At 45.1% G+C, this 19,156-nt stretch overlaps 1 protein-coding gene across 4 annotated transcripts in view; it reads left to right on the top strand.

The window, feature by feature from the left end:
- Positions 1-19,156, top strand: part of grm8a (glutamate receptor, metabotropic 8a) — a 251,995-nt gene that overhangs the window by 4,219 nt on the left and 228,620 nt on the right. For all 4 annotated transcript variants that reach the window (XM_084345622.1, XM_084345621.1, XM_084345623.1 and 1 more), the window contains exon 2: positions 869-1,689. In XM_084345622.1, coding sequence (XP_084201748.1) covers positions 1,147-1,689 — 543 coding nt within the window. In that variant the 5' untranslated portion in view covers positions 869-1,146. The remainder of the gene's footprint in view (positions 1-868; positions 1,690-19,156) is intronic.

The raw sequence follows: 19,156 nt of genomic DNA, 5'->3' as shown, positions 1-19,156 counted from the left end.
CCAACTTTTTAGCACTTTTCGAGGATATGCCTGCTTAATGTGCAGGTCCGTGGGAAGAGCATGACATTGTTACTGGCGGGGAGAGAGGTGCAAACTCCCTGCAGTGGATGGAAGCAGACCCGGCATATCAACATTTATTACTGTTAATACAAAGACACAACAGTCAACATTAGATCTACCTGTTGTGTTTTCTTTGTGTGTGTGTGTGTGTGTGTGTACATAGCAGGTTGTACTGGATGTAATGTGTTCATTTAGCTGCAGAAGAAACAGCAGGTGTTTGAATGATGCAACACACTTGCCCCGGGGCACTGCTCCCTGTCTTTTCACTGCTGTCTCCGTTTCTCTCACATTGTCTCACATGGTTCCTCTTTCCGTCTCTCCTCCTCCGTCTCCCTCTCTTCCGTCGGTGTCTCCCCCATCTCCCTCCCGACCTCCCTGCCCCTGGCTCTGTTCGTCTTTCCCTCTCCCTTACCCTCATCTCCACTGCAGCAGGTAGTCCGCGAATAGCCCGAGAGGCTCGCCAAGGTTCTCTGCTGTCATTTTAGCAGCTGTTGCACTCATCGATATGCCACGAGATGAGTGTGTGTGTAGAGGTGATTACAAACTGACAGACTTTGGGTTTTCAATTATGGGATGGCAGTGCAAATTTTGACAGGGCTCCTGGAAAAGACTGTGCCCATGCGAGTGTGTGCAGGCAAATGAGCATGTGGGTCTTTTTGTGACTTGTTTTCGGTATGCTTGGCTGCATTTTTGCCTCGCCCGCGAGTGGTTTACACATGTTTGTCAGGTGGACCGTACATCCCTGCAGCAGCTTGGTGTTCACATCACACTGGTGCTCAGACATCCTGTCTCTGTCTCTCCTCAACAGGCTCCGCTGAAGATGTGACTCGTGGATTACTGGCTCCCAACTTCCCAACTAGATCCCTACTGCATCGCCGCCACATTGTGACGCCACCATCTCTTTATCACGCTGCCTCTTCTGGAATATGATTCGCTCATGGGGCTCGGCTAGCTCCACCCCTGGGGTCCTCTACCCCTCCCTTTTTGACCAATAGGAAGGCACTACTTTTCAACAGTTTTGGAATACCCTTCTGAAACCCCTTTCGAATATCGCCTTGGCTCTTGTTTGGTAATCAATCGTTGATCATGGAACCACAGTGGAGCCCGACTTCCTACCCGCAGTCCCCCTCTCTCGTCTTCCTGCTCATGGCTACTTCCTACACTTGGATCCTTCCCGTCACCTCCCCTCAACGGATCCCAACAGATCCCGCGGCGGCGCCTGAGTACGCCCACTCCATCCGACTGGACGGGGACATCATCCTTGGCGGATTATTTCCGGTGCACTCGCGCGGGGACCGTGGCACACCATGCGGGGAGCTGAAAAAAGAAAAGGGCATCCATCGTTTGGAGGCCATGATGTTCGCCATTGACCTGATCAACAAGGACCCCGAGCTGTTGCCCAATATCACGCTGGGGGCCCGGATCTTGGATACCTGCTCCAGGGACACGTACGCACTGGAGCAGTCCCTGACTTTTGTGCAGGCCTTGATAGAGAGGGACGGCTCTGATGTCCGCTGTGCTAATGGAGACCCTCCGATCTTCACCAAGCCGGATAAAATCGTAGGTGTGATCGGAGCGGCGGCCAGCTCGGTGTCCATTATGGTGGCCAACATCTTGCGCCTGTTTAAGGTAAGATTTGACTCCCGGATCTCTTTTCTCCTCTCTACTGTCTTCTGTGTGAACATTTCTGTGCATGCCATTTCCAACCTTTCCCTCACTCATCATCGCTGCTCAGATAAAGTTCAACGATGACAGCCAATTAAAATCTAGTCAGTCTTGCTAGAGTTTTCGACAGCGGCAGCAGTGCCACGTCTTCCTTTTACCGATTGGGAAAGCGGCATTTTTTCTAGCGTGTGCCTTTAGAAACCCTAAGTGTCATTTTATCTCTCGTGTATAAGAGATGTGTGTGCATGTGTGTGAGAAGAGTGTCAAGATGTGTCAAGTGATGCTCGCAAGGAAGAGCTTTGTGTGTATCTGTGTGTGTGTTTGTGCTCGCACAGCTTAGATCATTCCTGGCTTGTGGTTGAGCCAAATAAAAATGGCTGCCAAACACGGGTATCAATTACTGCTGAAATCTGTCAACAGCCACTTCATTCACTGCAGCGTACGTCTCTGTGTGTGCATGAGCGTGTGTGTGTGTGTGTGTGTGTGTGTGTTGCCCAAAAGGATCCCTCTCTGTGTCAGTGTGTTTTCTAGTACATGTGTGGGCCTAATTGAGCGTCCTTATGAGTGCTCATGTGTATGCATGCAACAGCGTTTCCTTCTCATGTGTGTGTCCTCGCTGAAGCTCTCATATGTGCGATTGGAGGATACTCGTGTGCCTCTCTAGGTGTGTTTTCTCCATGAGAGTGTGTGTTGGCGTTGTCATCATTAGCTGAGCAGGACTGATGGATAGCCGAATGATTATGAAATATGAGTCCAGTAATGACGCCCATGGCATTTCACACCCACATCCATCCCACGCTCTTTTTCAGCGAGTGTGTGTGTGTGTGTGAGTTTGTGGCCACACATTTTGTGCCTCCCTTCTTGCAAAAATCCATACAATACAATACGCGCGCGTGCGTTTGAAGGAACTTGTTAACAACCAGCTCGTGCTTTGAACGGAAGATTTGCACATTAAACAACAACAACAACTAAACATGATTTATGCCAGGATCTGTCACAGCAACAGCACTCGAACAGGAGCGCCTCTCTGGCTCCGCACTGCCTCGCTCTCATTTGCCTAATGCGATTTAGTGCATTGTGTGTGTCTGTTTACATGTGTGTGTGTGTGTGTGTGTGTGTGTGTTGTATGTCGGCGTGGGTGTGAATCTTGTGCGTGTCCACCGATGTATATATAACAGTATGTTTGGATAAGCGTGCCAACGTTTGTTTGTGCGTGTGTGGGAGTCTTAAGTATTTAGTGAGCGTACCTGTGCATGTTTGTGTGTGTGAGAGTGTGTGTTTGAGAGCGAGAGATGATATCAACAAGGGGCCTGTGGCAGTGGTATTATATGACACATGACTGTATCTTCCCCTGCATGGTTTAACATGAATAATGCAGCTTGCATTAGGGTCTCAAAATAGTATGGAGGACACACTAACACACATGCACACACACATACAAACATGCTGCAATAAATATACGTCTCGTTTAAATGGGCTAATCTGACAGTGCCAGTCACAGCGAGTCGCCCACTCAACACAAGGGGCTCGGAAAGCCCTGGGAGTGTGTGTGTGTGTGAGTGTGTGTGTCTTTTAATCTCGCGGCAGACAAAAGCGATTCAAACAACAGATTGTGTGAAAAACTCCACATCCAAATCCTCAAGAAAACAGCCGTTTCTTTTTGCTCTTTTTTTTTTTTCTTCCCTCCACCGTGCTCAGCCGCCAAGGGAGCAGCGCGCTGACAATCACAGAAAAATCAAGTCAAACAAAAAGTTGTTGGTGTTTCTTTTGTTGCTGGTTCCTCTTTTGAAGATTATCTGTAACTGCTTCTGCTTTGTGGGATGATACGGAGTGGAGAGAGGGGATGACATAAGACGTAATAAGACGAAACTTTTGTTAATCCTCGTGGGGAAACCAGGCCGTCGCTGCGGCAGATTTCTGAGGAAATTCCAAAGGAGTTTAGCATATAAAAAGAACAGAGCAAATGGGGGTCATCCAAACACACTAGGATTTCAACGCTGCGTTGAAAGGAAACACATAGATCACAGAGTTAAAGAATAGTTCTGGATTATTAAAGCATATTTTCTTGGTTATGAGAACATTATACACACCAAAGTAACGGCTGACGTCTGGGAATATTAGTCTGCTGGGGCAAGAAATGAGAATAGCTGTATACGATCAGACATCTTACCCTGTGGCTGACTCAGGATGTTTGAGGGGCAGGGGCAAAAAAACAAAAGGGCCTCAGCTGTATGTGATGGGGCACCAGCGTCGTGACACATTTATAGTGAACTTCACCAAGTTTTGTCCACTGTAAGGACATCCTAGAACGCACGCGATCATGTTTTGTCTACCATAGAGGCACAAGAGGGCACTTCTGAGTCCAACAGTGATCCAACCAGTTATCCAAAGGGAAGGGATGTTATTAATTCTTGGCAAGTACTAAATGATTTTTACCTCTCCAGACTTCTCTAAAAGGAAAGTGAGGTGTCAAAACAAACGGGTTACAGGTTAAAATGTTGATCAAGCCAAGAAAGATGAGTAGGATGACTCTGTGCTTTCAGAAAATGTGTCTGATTTTCTGGCTGTTCGTGTTTTATTGCCCTCTAATGTTGCCGCATTCCCAGATCTGAGCAACTAACTTGATGAGTACAATCCCAATAATCCTGATTGGAAATGTTGGCAAGAAGTCCAAAAGTAAGAAAAGAAAAAAAAAAAAGGAAAAGAGTCCAAGCTGGAATCAACTGTAAGTAACTCTTAAAGGTGCAATATGTAGGAATTGGCCACTCTAGCTGCCGTTAGCTAGTTAGCTCAGTTAGCCTTGCAGCTAGCAGTCCAAACTGGGAGTTCGGATGACCAGGGGAATGTTTGTTTTTGGGAGGTTTAGACCAGGATGGGGCAGGGCTAGCTGGTTAGCATGCTAACTTCAGTTAGTTACAGCACAATGCAACTGTTATTCACATTCTGTTGAAAATTTGCATTTAATTTTTCAATTGTTTCAGCTAAAATTCTTACCCATGGTCAATATTGCAGCAGGAGGAGGGTGTGTGGAACAGCAGCTGGACTGGTGTCTAGTGAGCTCATACACAGCTTTGTTTTCAATGTCAACAATGTGCATTGTTTCTCGCCACTGTGGGGAATCGAATTAATGAGGAAACTATTGACAACCAGAGAGGCGCTGCTTTGGGGATCCACAAATTGCAGCTTTAACACGGAGGGCACACACCTGGAGCCTGACACATCTCCTCCATCACCAACAGGCGCTCGTTTCCAGTTTGCTGCTCCTCTCGCGGAAAACACTCATGCAGAGTAATATAGTTTTATCTCGTATTTTATCTCCATTTCTCTCTGTGAGCACTCATCCTCCGAAAGTAACCGCTTCACGCTCGGATATTGATTGCGTGTGTGCACGGTTGGTGTAATTACGGCGGCATTATGGATCGGTGGGCCTCAGAGAGTTTTGGTCACCTCTCGAACCACCTTGAAGGAAACTAAAGCCACAGCCACCCGCTAATATTTGTCCTGGAAAACCTAATAAACACAATCACTTACTTACTCAGATCCAACTTCATCTGAAAAGAGCAAGACATCACATCCAAGCTATGGCTAATGGACTATCTGTGTTTGTGTGTGTGTGTGTGTCTGCTCTGTTATCAGGGAGGCCTCACTTGCCATACAATGAAGTGAGAGGCCCATTTTACTCAGTGACACCCGCACGCTGTGTGCTGGACGGCGAAAATGAAATTCAATTCATAAATTGATAGGTGGTGGCTGTTCCCTGGTGAGAGCGAATGTGATGACTTTGCCTCGGGGAATTTAGGAAACACAGCTATTACGCACACACACAACACACACACACACACACACACACACACACAACACACTCACTAGAATCTCAACCCTTCATTCAATCAGCGTCAGTTCCACTTAATTTGGCTTTCAAACAAATGCAAACACACTCGCGCACGCTCTTGTCTCCTTTGAGTAGACGCCTTATATCTGCGTCTCTGCTTGTGTGTTTTCGAGGCCAAGGTCAGAAGCAGCCTTTCCCACGCTCTCCCATACTGCCTCACAACATGTGTGAGCCTTCCGTGTGTGTGTGTGCTATAACTCAAGGTTTGCACGTCTTACATATGCGCATCCGTATGCGTATGTATGAGGAAGAACGGCTGCAGACGAGCCTTCCAATTGCTTCCATAATTCAGCCACAGCCTCCTTGCCTCTGTGTCCGTCTGGGGAATTAACTGCTGCGCCGTGTGATATCTCTGATATATTCATCTGGCTGTGTATCACCATCGCCATGATTGCTTTCCTAAGTACAGCCCCCCCTCTCTCTCTGTTGTTTGAGGTGGATTTTTGCGCTACACATTGCGTCCCGGCTCCCAGGTGGCCCCTCGTGACACCGAGAGAACGGGTCTACAGTGGATACATGTACGAAACTTCCTTCTCTTTGTGTGCGCAGCATGTCTCCAAACAGACACGGAAATAAAAATCACACACAGTCTGCTGTTAGGCAAATTAGCCAGAGCAAATGTTTGCTAAGGCCCTCGGAACGTACAGCAGGCTGGGGCTTTTGAGAACAATCTCCTTTTGAGGCACCGCAACACCCGCTGAATTACAAATCAATTTGGTGCCTGGCATTCACGAGGATGACAACAGCTGCATTAAAATGCAATTACGAGGAAACAGAGTTGTGTAATTCAGACGCCAATTCAGACGCAATTCCCGATAGATTTGCTTTTATTCCCAAGGTCAGGCAGTTTGGTCTGTAGTCTTACTCCTAATCCTGCGGACCATTTGACTGAATAATGACAGCAGAGAGGGGGGGGTGTGAAGGAGACGTTGAGGAATAAGACACAGCAGACCAGATTTAATGGAAGACAGACTAAAGGACAAAGACACAAGAAGGCAAAAAGTCAAAAAGGACGAAGCGAGCAGGAGAGACGGCGGCATCCTCTGGAGTGCGATGATGTTGTGTTGATTTCTTTCATGGCAGCATTATGCATTAAGAGGGTGACGATAATGAAGCCACAGAGCTCGCTGAACAGCGAGCGGGAGAACTCATTAGGACGAGAGTGGGTCTCGGGTTTTCTGAACGTTCCTTGCGCGCGCATTGTCTCGCTCCGAATAGACTGCAGGGGGGAAATATCACGGTCACCACAGACGGGCAGGGTTGCGCTCACCCAACCTCGACTAACGAAGGCAGACTTAATGAGCAAATGGTTAATGAGGGGAGACTTAATTGTCCTTCTGAAATTATTTATTACTTTCATTTGTTGAGTGTTGCCTGGAGATGATTCCTTTACAAGAGCCGTATGTAACGTCCGAACGAGGACTTAATTGGATTTGTTTGCCGCTGAATAGAGCAAATCCTTCGAAACTGGCTGCGGAAAGTGACAAGCGGGAAAGTTGGATGAGCAGATCTTCCAGGTGCTTGAAAAATGTGTCAAAGTGAAGCTGAGCATTATTTTAAAAATAGTGAGTGATTTGTCAAACTTCTCGCTGGATAAGTCAGGTCAAGTCGACTTCATTTATACCTGTATAGCCCAAAATGGGCATCAAAGGGCTCAGGTCTCAGGTGCTTGATTCAGATAAAGAAAAATCCCCCTGAAAAGCCCCGAAATGGGGCAATATTCCTCTTCAGTGGCAGAGAGGACATGCAATAGATTCTATATATGCAGAAGAATAGCAATAACAGCAATTATAAAGTATTTAACAAATAGCAAATGTACAATATGTAGAAATTAAATGACAATAATGGGTAAGTAAAGTGCATTAATATAGTACAAGAATATGACGCCATTAAGTTTTAGTTTTGGCCTACAAGGGGAAATTTTCGAGCACCCCTGATGTAAACTGTGATCAATGTCCAGGAAAACACATGCATGGGGGTTACCGATCCGCCGAGCACACACACGGTCACAGTCCCAACGTATAAACACATGTATACGTGCACTTACGGCCTTTGATCAAATACCGTAGGAAAGTAATTTAAACTTTAATCAAGCTCTCCGATGGGAAACAAGAGGTCACTGGCAACACGTTCAATGAACCTGCCGACCGTGTACGTGTTGATGTGTGGATTTATTTGTGTCCGCTTGACCGTGAACGCGTGCAGAGGGGTTTCCTGAAAGGCGTTAATTGAATGTTTGCGAGAGGGATGGAAAGAGTAACGGAGATAGAAAGTGTCTTGTGAGTACTATCTGCATATGTGCGCGTATGGTGAGCGGGCCAGTGTATAGAGCATTAAAGTGGAATGAGATCCTATCTGTCCTCTGCCTTTCATCAGGTTTGTGGCTGAATAGAAGCTCAGATAAGGGACAAGTGAAGCCATTACACACAGGCGACGGTTTCACACATCACAGCTGGATAACGCCGGCCGCTTTGACTCGTCGGAGCAGGAAAAGCCCGGTGGTAACTCATACTATCATTGGTGGCTCTGCCGTATCTGTGTCAGGTTATTCTCCACATTTTTGACCTGTCGTATGCAGCTCCAACTCCAACATTTTAGCTTGTTAAAACCCTGTTAGTATTTGGGGTTCTATGAGATGCTAATGCTAACCGCTCAGCCAACACCTACATTTAATTTTAATTGAGAAGTGATGCTGTGCTAGTGTGCCTGCGCCAGCGTGCACAACAACGAGACGCTGACAATATAAGCGGCGTTGTTTACACCTCTGCTTCACAAAAGCAACGTATCCGCTGTGAGGAAGTGCTCCTGGCTACAGCAGGAGCAGCACTAAAACTTAGATAATTAAGAAAACAACTACATTTAGCTGGGTTTTTGCCATTTACTCTGTGTTTCCTGTGTATCGCAGCCCTTAATTGTCTTGCAAACGGTGCGCCTACTTCTACGAAAGGCTACCACGGTTCAGACACTCGGATGAAACTCAACTCGTCGTTCCGACATGACTTTATGTTGTAACTTCGGTTTCCCTGATGAGATGTTTTCAGCACGCTTGATTTCACCACTTGCTTTTGGAAGACAGTGTACGTGCATCGGGATGATGCAGCAGTAATGGATTCTCTCATTCGAAATGAATGAAGTCGACGAGGAGGGAAAATGAGATTGAGGGAGGACTGGCAGAGTGGAAACTGGGCTCCGGAGCACAAAATGAGATATTCGCCATTTTACAAACCAAAGCTGCCGCCTGAACTTAGTTGCTGTCATTTAAGTAAAACTTGATAATTATTACTCAAAGCAACCTTTTCCAACTATTTTACCTTAAAGTCATAAATCACTACACTGACTTGTCATAGGGAGAATGGTGCTGCTGTCAATCCCATCCATCTTCTACTATGTAGCTTGGTCGGGCGGAGACAAGCTCCCACAAGACGCTTTACGGCTCTACATCACACACCAACAACTGTGTCGGTGAAAATGGATCATATTTTTTGGGGAGAAAATGGCTTTCTGTGAGTCTCCTGATGGACAGATAGCTTTACTTGTTGCTAAAGTAACCACTGTAGCTGTCAATAGCTCGTTAGCTCAGTTAAGAGCTTTTCACACAGTGTGGTCTTAGATTGTTTGTTGGACAAAGGTGCCATTTACACTGGGGACACGACTTTGACACATTTTTGTCTCATGACTTTTTAAAAGCATCAATTTTCACTAACAAATTACATTAAATTAACTTTTTCATGTGCTGTAATTGTCTACTCTGACATCATACGATGCCCTAATTACAATGCCTAAAAACTGCATATGTTGAAAACCATTTACAAAATGGTTATGTTCCACCACTTTTCAACACAGAGTGACGGCCTTGTGTCCGCCCCTCTTGCAGTACAATTTTAAAGGCGACTCAGCCTACGCCTGATGCCCCGCAGAATTCAAGCAGCGAACGCAGCGTGCACGCCTACCTCGACCACATGGCTCATACAAAAAAACACCAACAGGTCTCTGGGAGTTCGGTGAGATGGGGAACTGATAAATGTCATCCAGGATTACATAAATTCATACTGTGAGCATTACTGTCCATGCTGGCAACTGATTTGTCAACGAGGAAAGCAACCATGGCTTGTTTGTGGTCAGGTGTCAGCTTTCAGCTTTCACTGGTTGACAGATTATACAGATTGAGTGTTCCCTTTTTTGGTATTTTTCCATTTTTGTATTCTATCACAATGGAGCGACGCTATAAAATCCGAACTCACCACACCACTGATAAAACCAGTGCCCACAGCTCATTTACTGACCCCTGAAAAACAACAGCTGACCCCAGTCCGGCTGCTGTGGTTTACTGGTGAACTGTGCACAGACCTGTTTACAGCACGTGCGTGTTACCTGTTTATTTTTATTCCATTTGATTGACATTAGAGAATGAGAGCGAGGACGAGTCAGCGTGTCAAAACACGAACCCGCGATCACGTAATGAGTAAAGCAGCGTGTGTCATACTTCCTCAGCCAGAGTGCTGCGTGTCTTACAAAACTATTTGGGTCACCTTTCAGTCCTGTTCGAAATGGCCTCAACACACACACACACACACACACACACACATTATGCAGCTACGCAGGTGTGAAATTTGGTGGCAGCCTGAAAATGACAACGGAAAGTGTTCGAAATAGAAAAAACAGAGATTCTGTTGAATATGTTACCTCCAGTCCCAAAGTATTGACTCGCTGCTGTGTCTGCTTGATGCGTCTGTCTGTTAAAAGAGACCAAATGTTCCTGTTGGATGTTACAACGTTTGTTATGATTGGAACAACAAGAAACCAGCCTGTGCTGGCAGCTGCTCCTCGATCTGCTTTTGTTGTCGCAAATTATCTGAGCGCTCGCTCGCTGGTGCCACTGTAATCGATCTGAATGGCTGCTAAATGATCTTTGTGTGCTTATGGATGCGACCGTAAGTGGCAGAATGAACACTTGGGTGGTGAATTCAGCACAGTGCCGTGGAGCCTTATGGGTGGAGGCCATATTCAGTGAAAGGAGACTCATTGTGGTTAAGTGATATATATATATTTAGGTTCTTGAGCATGTAAAACATCTTGAAAACTAAAAAGCCAAAGTCCACGGCAATGGAGCTGCTCTCTCCCACAGAAAACAAGTGCCTGAAACGCCTCGTCAGTAGTCCCGCCTTTAATTCTGTCACTTCTTGACATCAGACTGCGTCATCATGTCACACGTTTGCATAATGTCTGCCTATAATCCCTGTAGAAGTGAAGCTAACTAGAAGCTGAAAACATGACAGAGCAGACCAGAGACACGGAGAGTGGTGCTGGCTCAGGCATGTCTGAGCTGACCAATCAGAGGAGACTGGGTATTCAGGAGGGGGCGGCCTTAAAGAGAGGAGCAAAAACACGATCATGACTGAATAAACTAAATAAACAAACTGACCTTAAAGGACAACACAACTTCATGCTGTTTTACTTGTTTATATGTGGCGGACCCTGCCACCCTTGCAGCTTCAAACAGTGTTCTGGGGACCTTATTTTCCTATGTGAACAGCTTGTTTAATATTTCTGAGTTTGTCATATTACCTCATTAATATTGTAAACATTAAAATTCTGAGATTTAATTTCTTCTCCAAAACTACATAGTGCCCCTTTAAGTATGCTTTTCTACTTCAAAAGGAAAATGCAGTGAGATTTAATTGCGATTCACAGTGAAATTCTTTTTAAAAATTGAATGACACACGAGTCATAAATTTCTCAAGTCTGTTACTGGGGCGTAGACAGGAATTGGACATGAATAAATACACGCATTTGCATTTGAATGCATTTTTAATATTTCGGAGACACAAGCGCTTCATTAAGTCTGCCTTATCTTTTTGAGCGTCGAGGCTGTAGAGGACGAGGGAACTAGTTAAAACAAGAACACCCCGAGTAGTTCAAAGATTTAAAACACATTTCCAAATATATAGTAACTTTAATAAATGCCAACTGAAAGTAGGACAGGGTCAGGGGAGGAAATGAGACTTGGGGGGGGAAACACAATGAGATTTGGACCACTTTTTTGAAGAGGTGCAAAGTGGCTGTTGGCGTAGACTAGGGCTGAAACTCAGTGGGTAATATCATGTGTGTGTTTGATGTGGATCAGTGAACATCAGCATGAAGAAGGTTCGTGATGTTTGGGAATGAGAGTAGAGAGAAAATGGTGTGCTGTACGCTTCTTCTCCTTCTTTACGATACAGAGTCACCTTTTGATCTGTTTTCGCTCCATTATCTTGTTTTCTTTCATCCGTTTTCTTCATTCTTCCTTTTTTTTTTTGCCTTTCCTTCCTTCCCATCTCCTTAAAGACGAGGCTGAGGCCAGTAAAAAGTGACGTGATAGAAAAGGAAGCAGGGCAGTAAAGGTGATAGATAAGGAGAAGGATGGTAGTAAAACGGTAACCGCCAGAGGAAAGGAGTTCAGTAAAAAAAGAGCAGCGGAGGACTCGAGGGAGAAAGACGGGTTGCGGGAGGTGTTTTTACATCTTGCAGCGATGTTGCATTAGATCAGAGAGAACAGGTGGGAGGAAGAAGGATAAGGGAGAAAAAAAAAAGGAGGTTAAGTGTTTGGCGTTTTCACATCCCTGCTTTCCTGCTCTTGGCGTGCCTCAATCTATTCCTCTTCTTCTTCCTCCCGCTTTTTCTTGTGCGCGCGCCATCTCCCGCAGCCGCGTTAATAGCAGCGGGATATTATTTATGAAAGGGAAGAGGCGAGAAGACATGGAAAGAACATTAGCAGAAAAAGCGGGTGTCCTGCTGCAGAAAAGCAATATGTTTGAGGGGGACATTGACGGGATGTGTGCACTCTTGTTGTGTGTGTTTAAAATAGATGTCCTCCTTTGGAGATTTATGTAGAACATGACATATGCTGGATATGGCACTCTTTCTGTCTTCTTTATCTCGCACTACCATCAGTATTTCTATCCGCTCTGTCTGTTTCTTTATTCAAATTGACGCGATCGATTGTGATTGATTTATTGATTGACAGAGAATAAAATGGGAAATAGGAGCTTTATTTATGGCCTAATGGTTTGTGTTCGTCTTCGTGCTGGCGTGCATCGGCCTGAAATGTGTGTGTGTGTGTGTGTGTGTAAGAGAGGGAGGAAGACAGAGAGAGAGAGAGAGAGAGAGAGAGAGAGTGCATTATTTGCAGGGTTTTGGCAATTACCCCCCTAAGCTGGAGGTCAAGGAGGAGAGAGAGAGAAAATGTTTCTTTCTTTTTTCCCCTTAATCCACATCCATAGCCTGCCAGGAGTCATCTCTCTCCCTCCTTCAGTGCTTCCTCTCTTCTCTCTCCTCTCCTCTCCTCGCAGATCATAGAATAATTTCCGTTGTGATAGCTTGAAGGAGTTGTAAATTCCTGACTCATGGTATTATTGCCATTTTCCGTACAAAAACATGAATTTGTTTGGATGTATTACCCATTTGCACTTCCCAAACTGTATTTTATCTTCTCACCATTGCTTTTTTTTAGCCACTAAATAAGCCTATTATTAACATGTAACACATATGAAACATACTCAAGTATTATACATGTGAGTAAGATTGCACGTTGTGCTTTAAAATAATGTGTTGTCTTTTTGTGAGTGTGAATCTTTCTGTGTTCATGGCTGAGTGTTTATCTGCTGCTAGGGTTTTCTCAATCAAGAGAAAACAAAGGACATAAGTGGTGTGGGATCATGGGGGCTGTTGCTTTCATTGTTAAACAACCACCATTGTTGATGAAAATCCGTGTGACTACATTTTATTCACATTGTGTTCATTTGCTACGGCGACAGTCAACCAAATGAAACGCAACGTCACCTTGAATACAATGATTTCTCTGGGTTTGAACATGTCAATCAACGATTCTGATCGGCTTCAGGGTGTCAGTTGACTTGATATACGGGCACCTGTGAATTGTAAAATGAGTGGCATTAAAATCTAGACACCTTGACATTTGAAATAAATTAAATAAAATGCATCATCATCTGAACACCACAGGATGGCGCCTGTAACACACAAGTTGCAAGAAGTAGCGTACAGGCTACTCAGGGCTTCAGCGGTAAAATAAAAAGAGGCTAACCTCAGTGTCCGCTGGCTAAACTGTTGATAATGACTAATGGATAACTGATAAAAAGGTAAGTTAATCCAATGTTTGATTTGAAAAAGCTGGGTAAACTGACTTTATGTGTGTTTGCCCATCAAGCGATCATCCCACATCCCATTCACTATTGGACCCGCTGCTTCGGGCCGCTCCCGGTCAGTCTGTTGTTCGTGAAAATCTTGATACTGGGTAGCTAGCAAGTCTTGTTGTTGAACATGCGGCGAAATTATATTTTGCCTACTGTTGATCAAGCGAACGCAACGTTGTTGGCTTTGAAGCTTGCTAGCATATCGTTAGCTTTCCGGCTAACAGCTGAGCTGAAGGGTTCAGTCGTATCTAAGGTCCGTCCTTTGTACTGTTGTAGTGAGCAATGTTTCCATTGCAAAGGAACCTTCTGTGATTGTAATGATTTGCCCAGCTATTGTTACTGCTTGTGAAAGACTTTATATCTTCATAGCGAAAGATGTCCATAGTTCGGGATGAATGGACTCCTCGGAGGCAAACAGTTCTGGCCTCCATGTGGTCCAGTTATTACTGGTAATGGACACCTTGTCAGGCATTATATCTTACATGTTTAATATTTTACCTTTTTTATGGATAAATGAAGGGTTTGAGCTGCTGTGCGATGTTAAAGAGCTCAGAGATCACCCAGAAGAGCAAGCGATGGGCAAAGAGGGATGCTGAGACCGAGGATCTTGGATGGCTTGTTCATGAACTAGTGTCCAGAGCCAGAAATCGGTTGAGTTTGGGTAATGTGGATGTGTGTTATGCACTGTGTTAACTGAGTTTTGCGATTGCTGTCAGGCATCTATTTTTCCTCTGTAAGTGGCTGGATAAGAGTTTTTCACATGTCAAAGAGAGAGGTTATGTTTCTAATGTGGGTGATGGACGAGTGATTACGGACTGATTGGGCAATGCTGCAGCACAGTCTTGAATCACGGCTCCTCCATTTGCAAACAGAGCTCAGCAGTGTTTCTGTTGGCAAACCACCCACATCTGCACAGATGAGTACAAAGTTGAACAAAAGCGAACTCTAACTCGTGAGTTCACTGGAGCCGGTTGGGGATCGCACTGAAACAAGAACCACATGCTGGAAGATGATAAAAGTGTGATGCAACTGTACCTCTACTCTCTAGTGGTCTTTCCCTCCTTTTTTCTCTTCTTCCTCTTTCCACACGCTCCCTTAGCTTTTGCTCCCACTCTCTGCCCTCGCCGCCCTAGCCGGTGGCGCTCACCCTCCGAGGTAAGGCAGCACTAAACGGCCTCGGCGCAGTGTCCCCATGTATTTTTAATGGCCACGCCCGTCATGCTGGAATCTCGGCGTGAATTATGCATAGAGGATGAGTGAGAGAAGAGAGAGAGGGAATCCGAGCGAGCGAGGACAGAGATGGAGGGTATGAAACAGAACAAAAGGATAAAAGACGACAGGGGACGGGAGATCACTGAGTGAGATGTGTGTTTTGGAATGATCACGGCTCCAACAGAGGAGAGGAGAGTGCCACCTCTCACCTCCCTCCGACAAGCCCTCATTTGTATCTCTCTCCACCCCTGGATCCAACTTCACCTCCACACCCCGCATCCCCTCCATCTCCCTCTCTTCCTCTCCGGGGCTCCCTTTCCTCTCTGTCTCGCTATTTCATCACCTCTTCCCCTCCCCTCTGTCACTATCTCTCTCTTCTACATCCCTCGCTCCCTCCTTTCTTCCCAAACTTTACACTCCTCTCAGCACTCAACCCTCTCTCCTCATTTTATTTCATGCTTTTCATCTCTTCGCCTCGTTCTCTCTCTCTTCTCACCTCCCAAAATTATTGCTTTTTTCTGTGTGTGTAGCCAAAGTGCCGGGGAGAATGAAGGATGGAGAGAAAAACGGGGGGACAAGTGAAGTACTGGAGTGGCTAAGCTAACTGATTAGCATCATGGACTCTTCCCTACATATCCTTCTTGGTAATGGACACTGGACGATAGCTCACTAGACACAGGCTCGCTATGAGATAATAGAGCTGATCTGTGACTCGGCACTTCCTCTTCTTTATTACTCTCTCTCCCTTTGTTATGTAAAGTAGTTTAAACATGTGTGTGTGTGTGTGTACAGAAAGGATGAGCACGTGTGTGTTTCCATGCACGCTGATTCGAATGCAACAGAAGCCATTAAAGTGCAGTTTGTCTCCCTGCCTCAGCAGCCATTTGCACAGTGGCGTTATTTTATGTACATTCATATTAGTTTTATTAAGACAATATACTCTCACACGCTCCGGTGCTTTATCAATAGCAGCGGATGTGTACGAAGGAATACAGTACATCACCCCGGAATAAAAACTGCAGTCATTATTCGACTCGCTCCGAGTTTGCAGGAAAAGCAAGCGCACAGCGAGTTAACCCCCGCACTTCCGCTGCACTCCTCTCGCTTCCCGTCGCACTTAATGAGGCTGTCTTTTTTACAAATCCCGAAAAAGCCTCAAGTCTGTTTCTCCCGAGCAGCACAATCCAACAGTTTTGTAGCCGAATTATTGCACTCCGAGTCCAAAAGTTCACACATTTAGCTCATTATTCCCTCTCTGACACTTCGTTCTTTGCAGAACACATCCACAGCTCGAGGATACAGCTACAGCTGATGTTTTTAAAATTTATTCGGGGGTGAACTTGTCGAGTAACGGACAGTCTTTTATGGTTTTAAAGGCAAAATCAGTTGAGTGTTAAAGGCCCGGTGTGTAGGATTTAGTGGAATCTAGCGGGAAGGTTGGATGTTGAACAAATCAACTGAACGCCCCTCGCTTTATCCTTCCCTACCCGTTTGGGAACTGACCATATTTACTCAAGAGACGACTTGTCGTAGTGCCAGCATTCACAATCGGTGATAACGATGTTATTAATGACCCCTTTTTTGGATTTTTCTGCTAGTAAAGCTCAGATTGTGGGCTATGAGAAAAGGTACTTTAATGAAAGCAGACTGTGAGCATGTTGTGTATGTAATGTCTTTATTTCATACACAAGACGCTGTTCTTGCGCTGTATTTTTTTCCAGCTGTCGTCAGCATCCAGGTGCCGTCTCACTCTCGCACTACAGACTACAACTACCAAGTAAAAAAGAGCGATGTGCTAGGATTCACCTCGCACCAAAAACAAGCACAGAAACCCTCACCTGACACAAACAAGCAGCTCCGTCTCACACACACACGATGCTGTGCTGTATCGCAAGTCTGCTGCTGCAGGAGCTTCATACATGACACAGTGTTTCGCTTAGCACATTCAACGTACGGGCCTGTGTCGCACTGTAGACCGATTAACAGACCGATAAAAGCAGAGGAGCGGTGCTGTGTCCCCCAGTGTTGCAGGAGAGTTTGTAATAAAAGTGAGGCAGGGGCACGCAGGGAGTGAGCGAGGTGAGACGAACTGTAGCGCCTCAAATTATATCTCAGTTGAAAATATATCGATACATCTTAAAAAGTCGATATACGGCCCAGTGTGCAGTGCTTTAACGGCGCATTGTGGGAATATTTGAGTCCGGTTTATGGGGTGGAATAATTCCTGGTCAATACATACAACACTATAAATTGGCATACATACTACACTGTAAAAGAGTCCCTGTTAAATTACAGTATAATACTGTCATCTACAGTTGCCAGCATTAAAATTGTTATTCCACAGTTGACCTACTGTAATCCCCATAAACAGTTGATTACTGTAAAATAGTAACTGCAATAACTGATTAAATAAATACTGCAGTGAGTTAACACAATCATAGACTTGTTACCGCCACTTTATTTCCCCCTCACAAGCCCAAGTCTTAGCTCGCGCGCCATCTGTGAAGGCTGTGTCATGTTATGCAAGCGAAAACAAAAGCCTCAGAGAGTTATCAGTCAATCACAGTCCTGAGAATCCGTCTAATCGGGCAGATTAAGTGAAAACACCTGTCGGGATGAGCCACAGCGGCTTTCAGGTTGTCGGTTAATTAGGAGGTGACGGCAGGTTTGAAATCCCTCGTTTTTAATTTGGTGTTAAAGCTGCACTTTTGCTTACCGTAGAGCAAAAGAAAGTCTCACGCTGGAGGAGTATGGTACTTGTATTACGTCTATAATGGTGGTCCCAGAAGTTCTCATTCTTTGAAGCCAACAATGTTTACTTCTGTCATCACCGCTGTCTGTCTGTCTGTCTGTCTGTCTGTCTGGCCGCTGTGACTCACTCTGAATCATCGCAGCCTGACTCGCCGTTGACCCCCCCTCCAGTTCCGATATGGCTTTGAGTGCCCGGGATAAATTCGAAGGGTTACACGATGAAAGAAACCTCGAGGCTTTGGTATTTTGGTGTATTTGTGATATTTCAGCACGACGTCTGTGATAATTAGGATGACATTTAGGGACGCTTTGATGTGTTTCCTTTCCGACGGTCAGGGAGCACCGAGGGAGGAACATGCAGAGACAAAAAGAGGTTTTTTTCCCTTCGCTCCGGCTACTCCGAAATGTCTTCCAGTCATTTCAGTGACTTTTACAGGCCTGGCTGCTGAATGTTGAGCCGGTGATTAATCAGTGATCTACATGATTGATTGTGCAGTGTTTTGACAATAGAAAATATTAAAGGGCCCATAAATGTTCCCTCCGTCAGCCAAGTCAGTTAATCTAATGCAATCTGCTGGGAGACATTAGCAAAACACCTGCTGCTGCTTTTCTGATTTGTTTTTCTCATTTGAACTGGATGAGCTTAAGACCTTAATATCCAAACCAAAGATGCATTACGTACTGGCAAACATCCCCAGTGTCAACTATTGATGTGGAGAATCTCACAACAGTGATTGCAAATCAAATTAAAGAAAAATTATAGTGCCAGGAGAGCGTTTAGCTGCTTCATTTGACCTTAGGTAATTAATTGCAATTTGCACTATTAGTTCACACTGGGCTGTGTGCGGAGAGGAGAGGAAATCACATGACAGGAGAGGGGGAGAGAGGAAAAGTACAGTGTGAAGAGAAAGGAGGAAAGGGATGGGAATGGAGACGCCGATCAATGGAAACGTGAATGAAACAGAGAAGGAAAAACAGTTGACAGGGTTTTTCTTCAATTGAAGGACACAATCAGTTTCGGCAAGGTTTGATTTCAGGCCCTGCAGAGAGAGAGTGTGTTTATATTATTAAAAAAAAGACCAATGTAGGAATTATGCCGTAAAACAGACCCCTCCACCCACATATTCATGTTTACTTGAGGAGGCTTGACTGCTGTTTATGAGCTCACCAGCCGTCACGCCTTATTAACACACAGTTATCACACCCCTTAATAAGCGCTTTCACCCAATCAACAGCATTTGCATCTAAAACCAGCGACTGACCTGCAAAATGAAACTGGCGTTAATTGAGGAGAGTATTCGCTCAAACAACCGCTGTGACACTAAATTAGAAACTAAAATGACGAACATGAAAGAGTTCAATATCACAAGTCGATGCGACCTTCAAC

The sequence above is a fragment of the Pagrus pagrus genome, assembly GCF_965226575.1.
Source record: "Pagrus pagrus genome assembly, chromosome: 23".
In the NCBI taxonomy this organism is placed as follows: Eukaryota; Metazoa; Chordata; class Actinopteri; order Spariformes; family Sparidae; genus Pagrus; species Pagrus pagrus.
The sequence above is the reverse complement of the archived record's forward strand: the minus strand, read 5'-3'. Positions and strand labels throughout refer to the sequence as shown.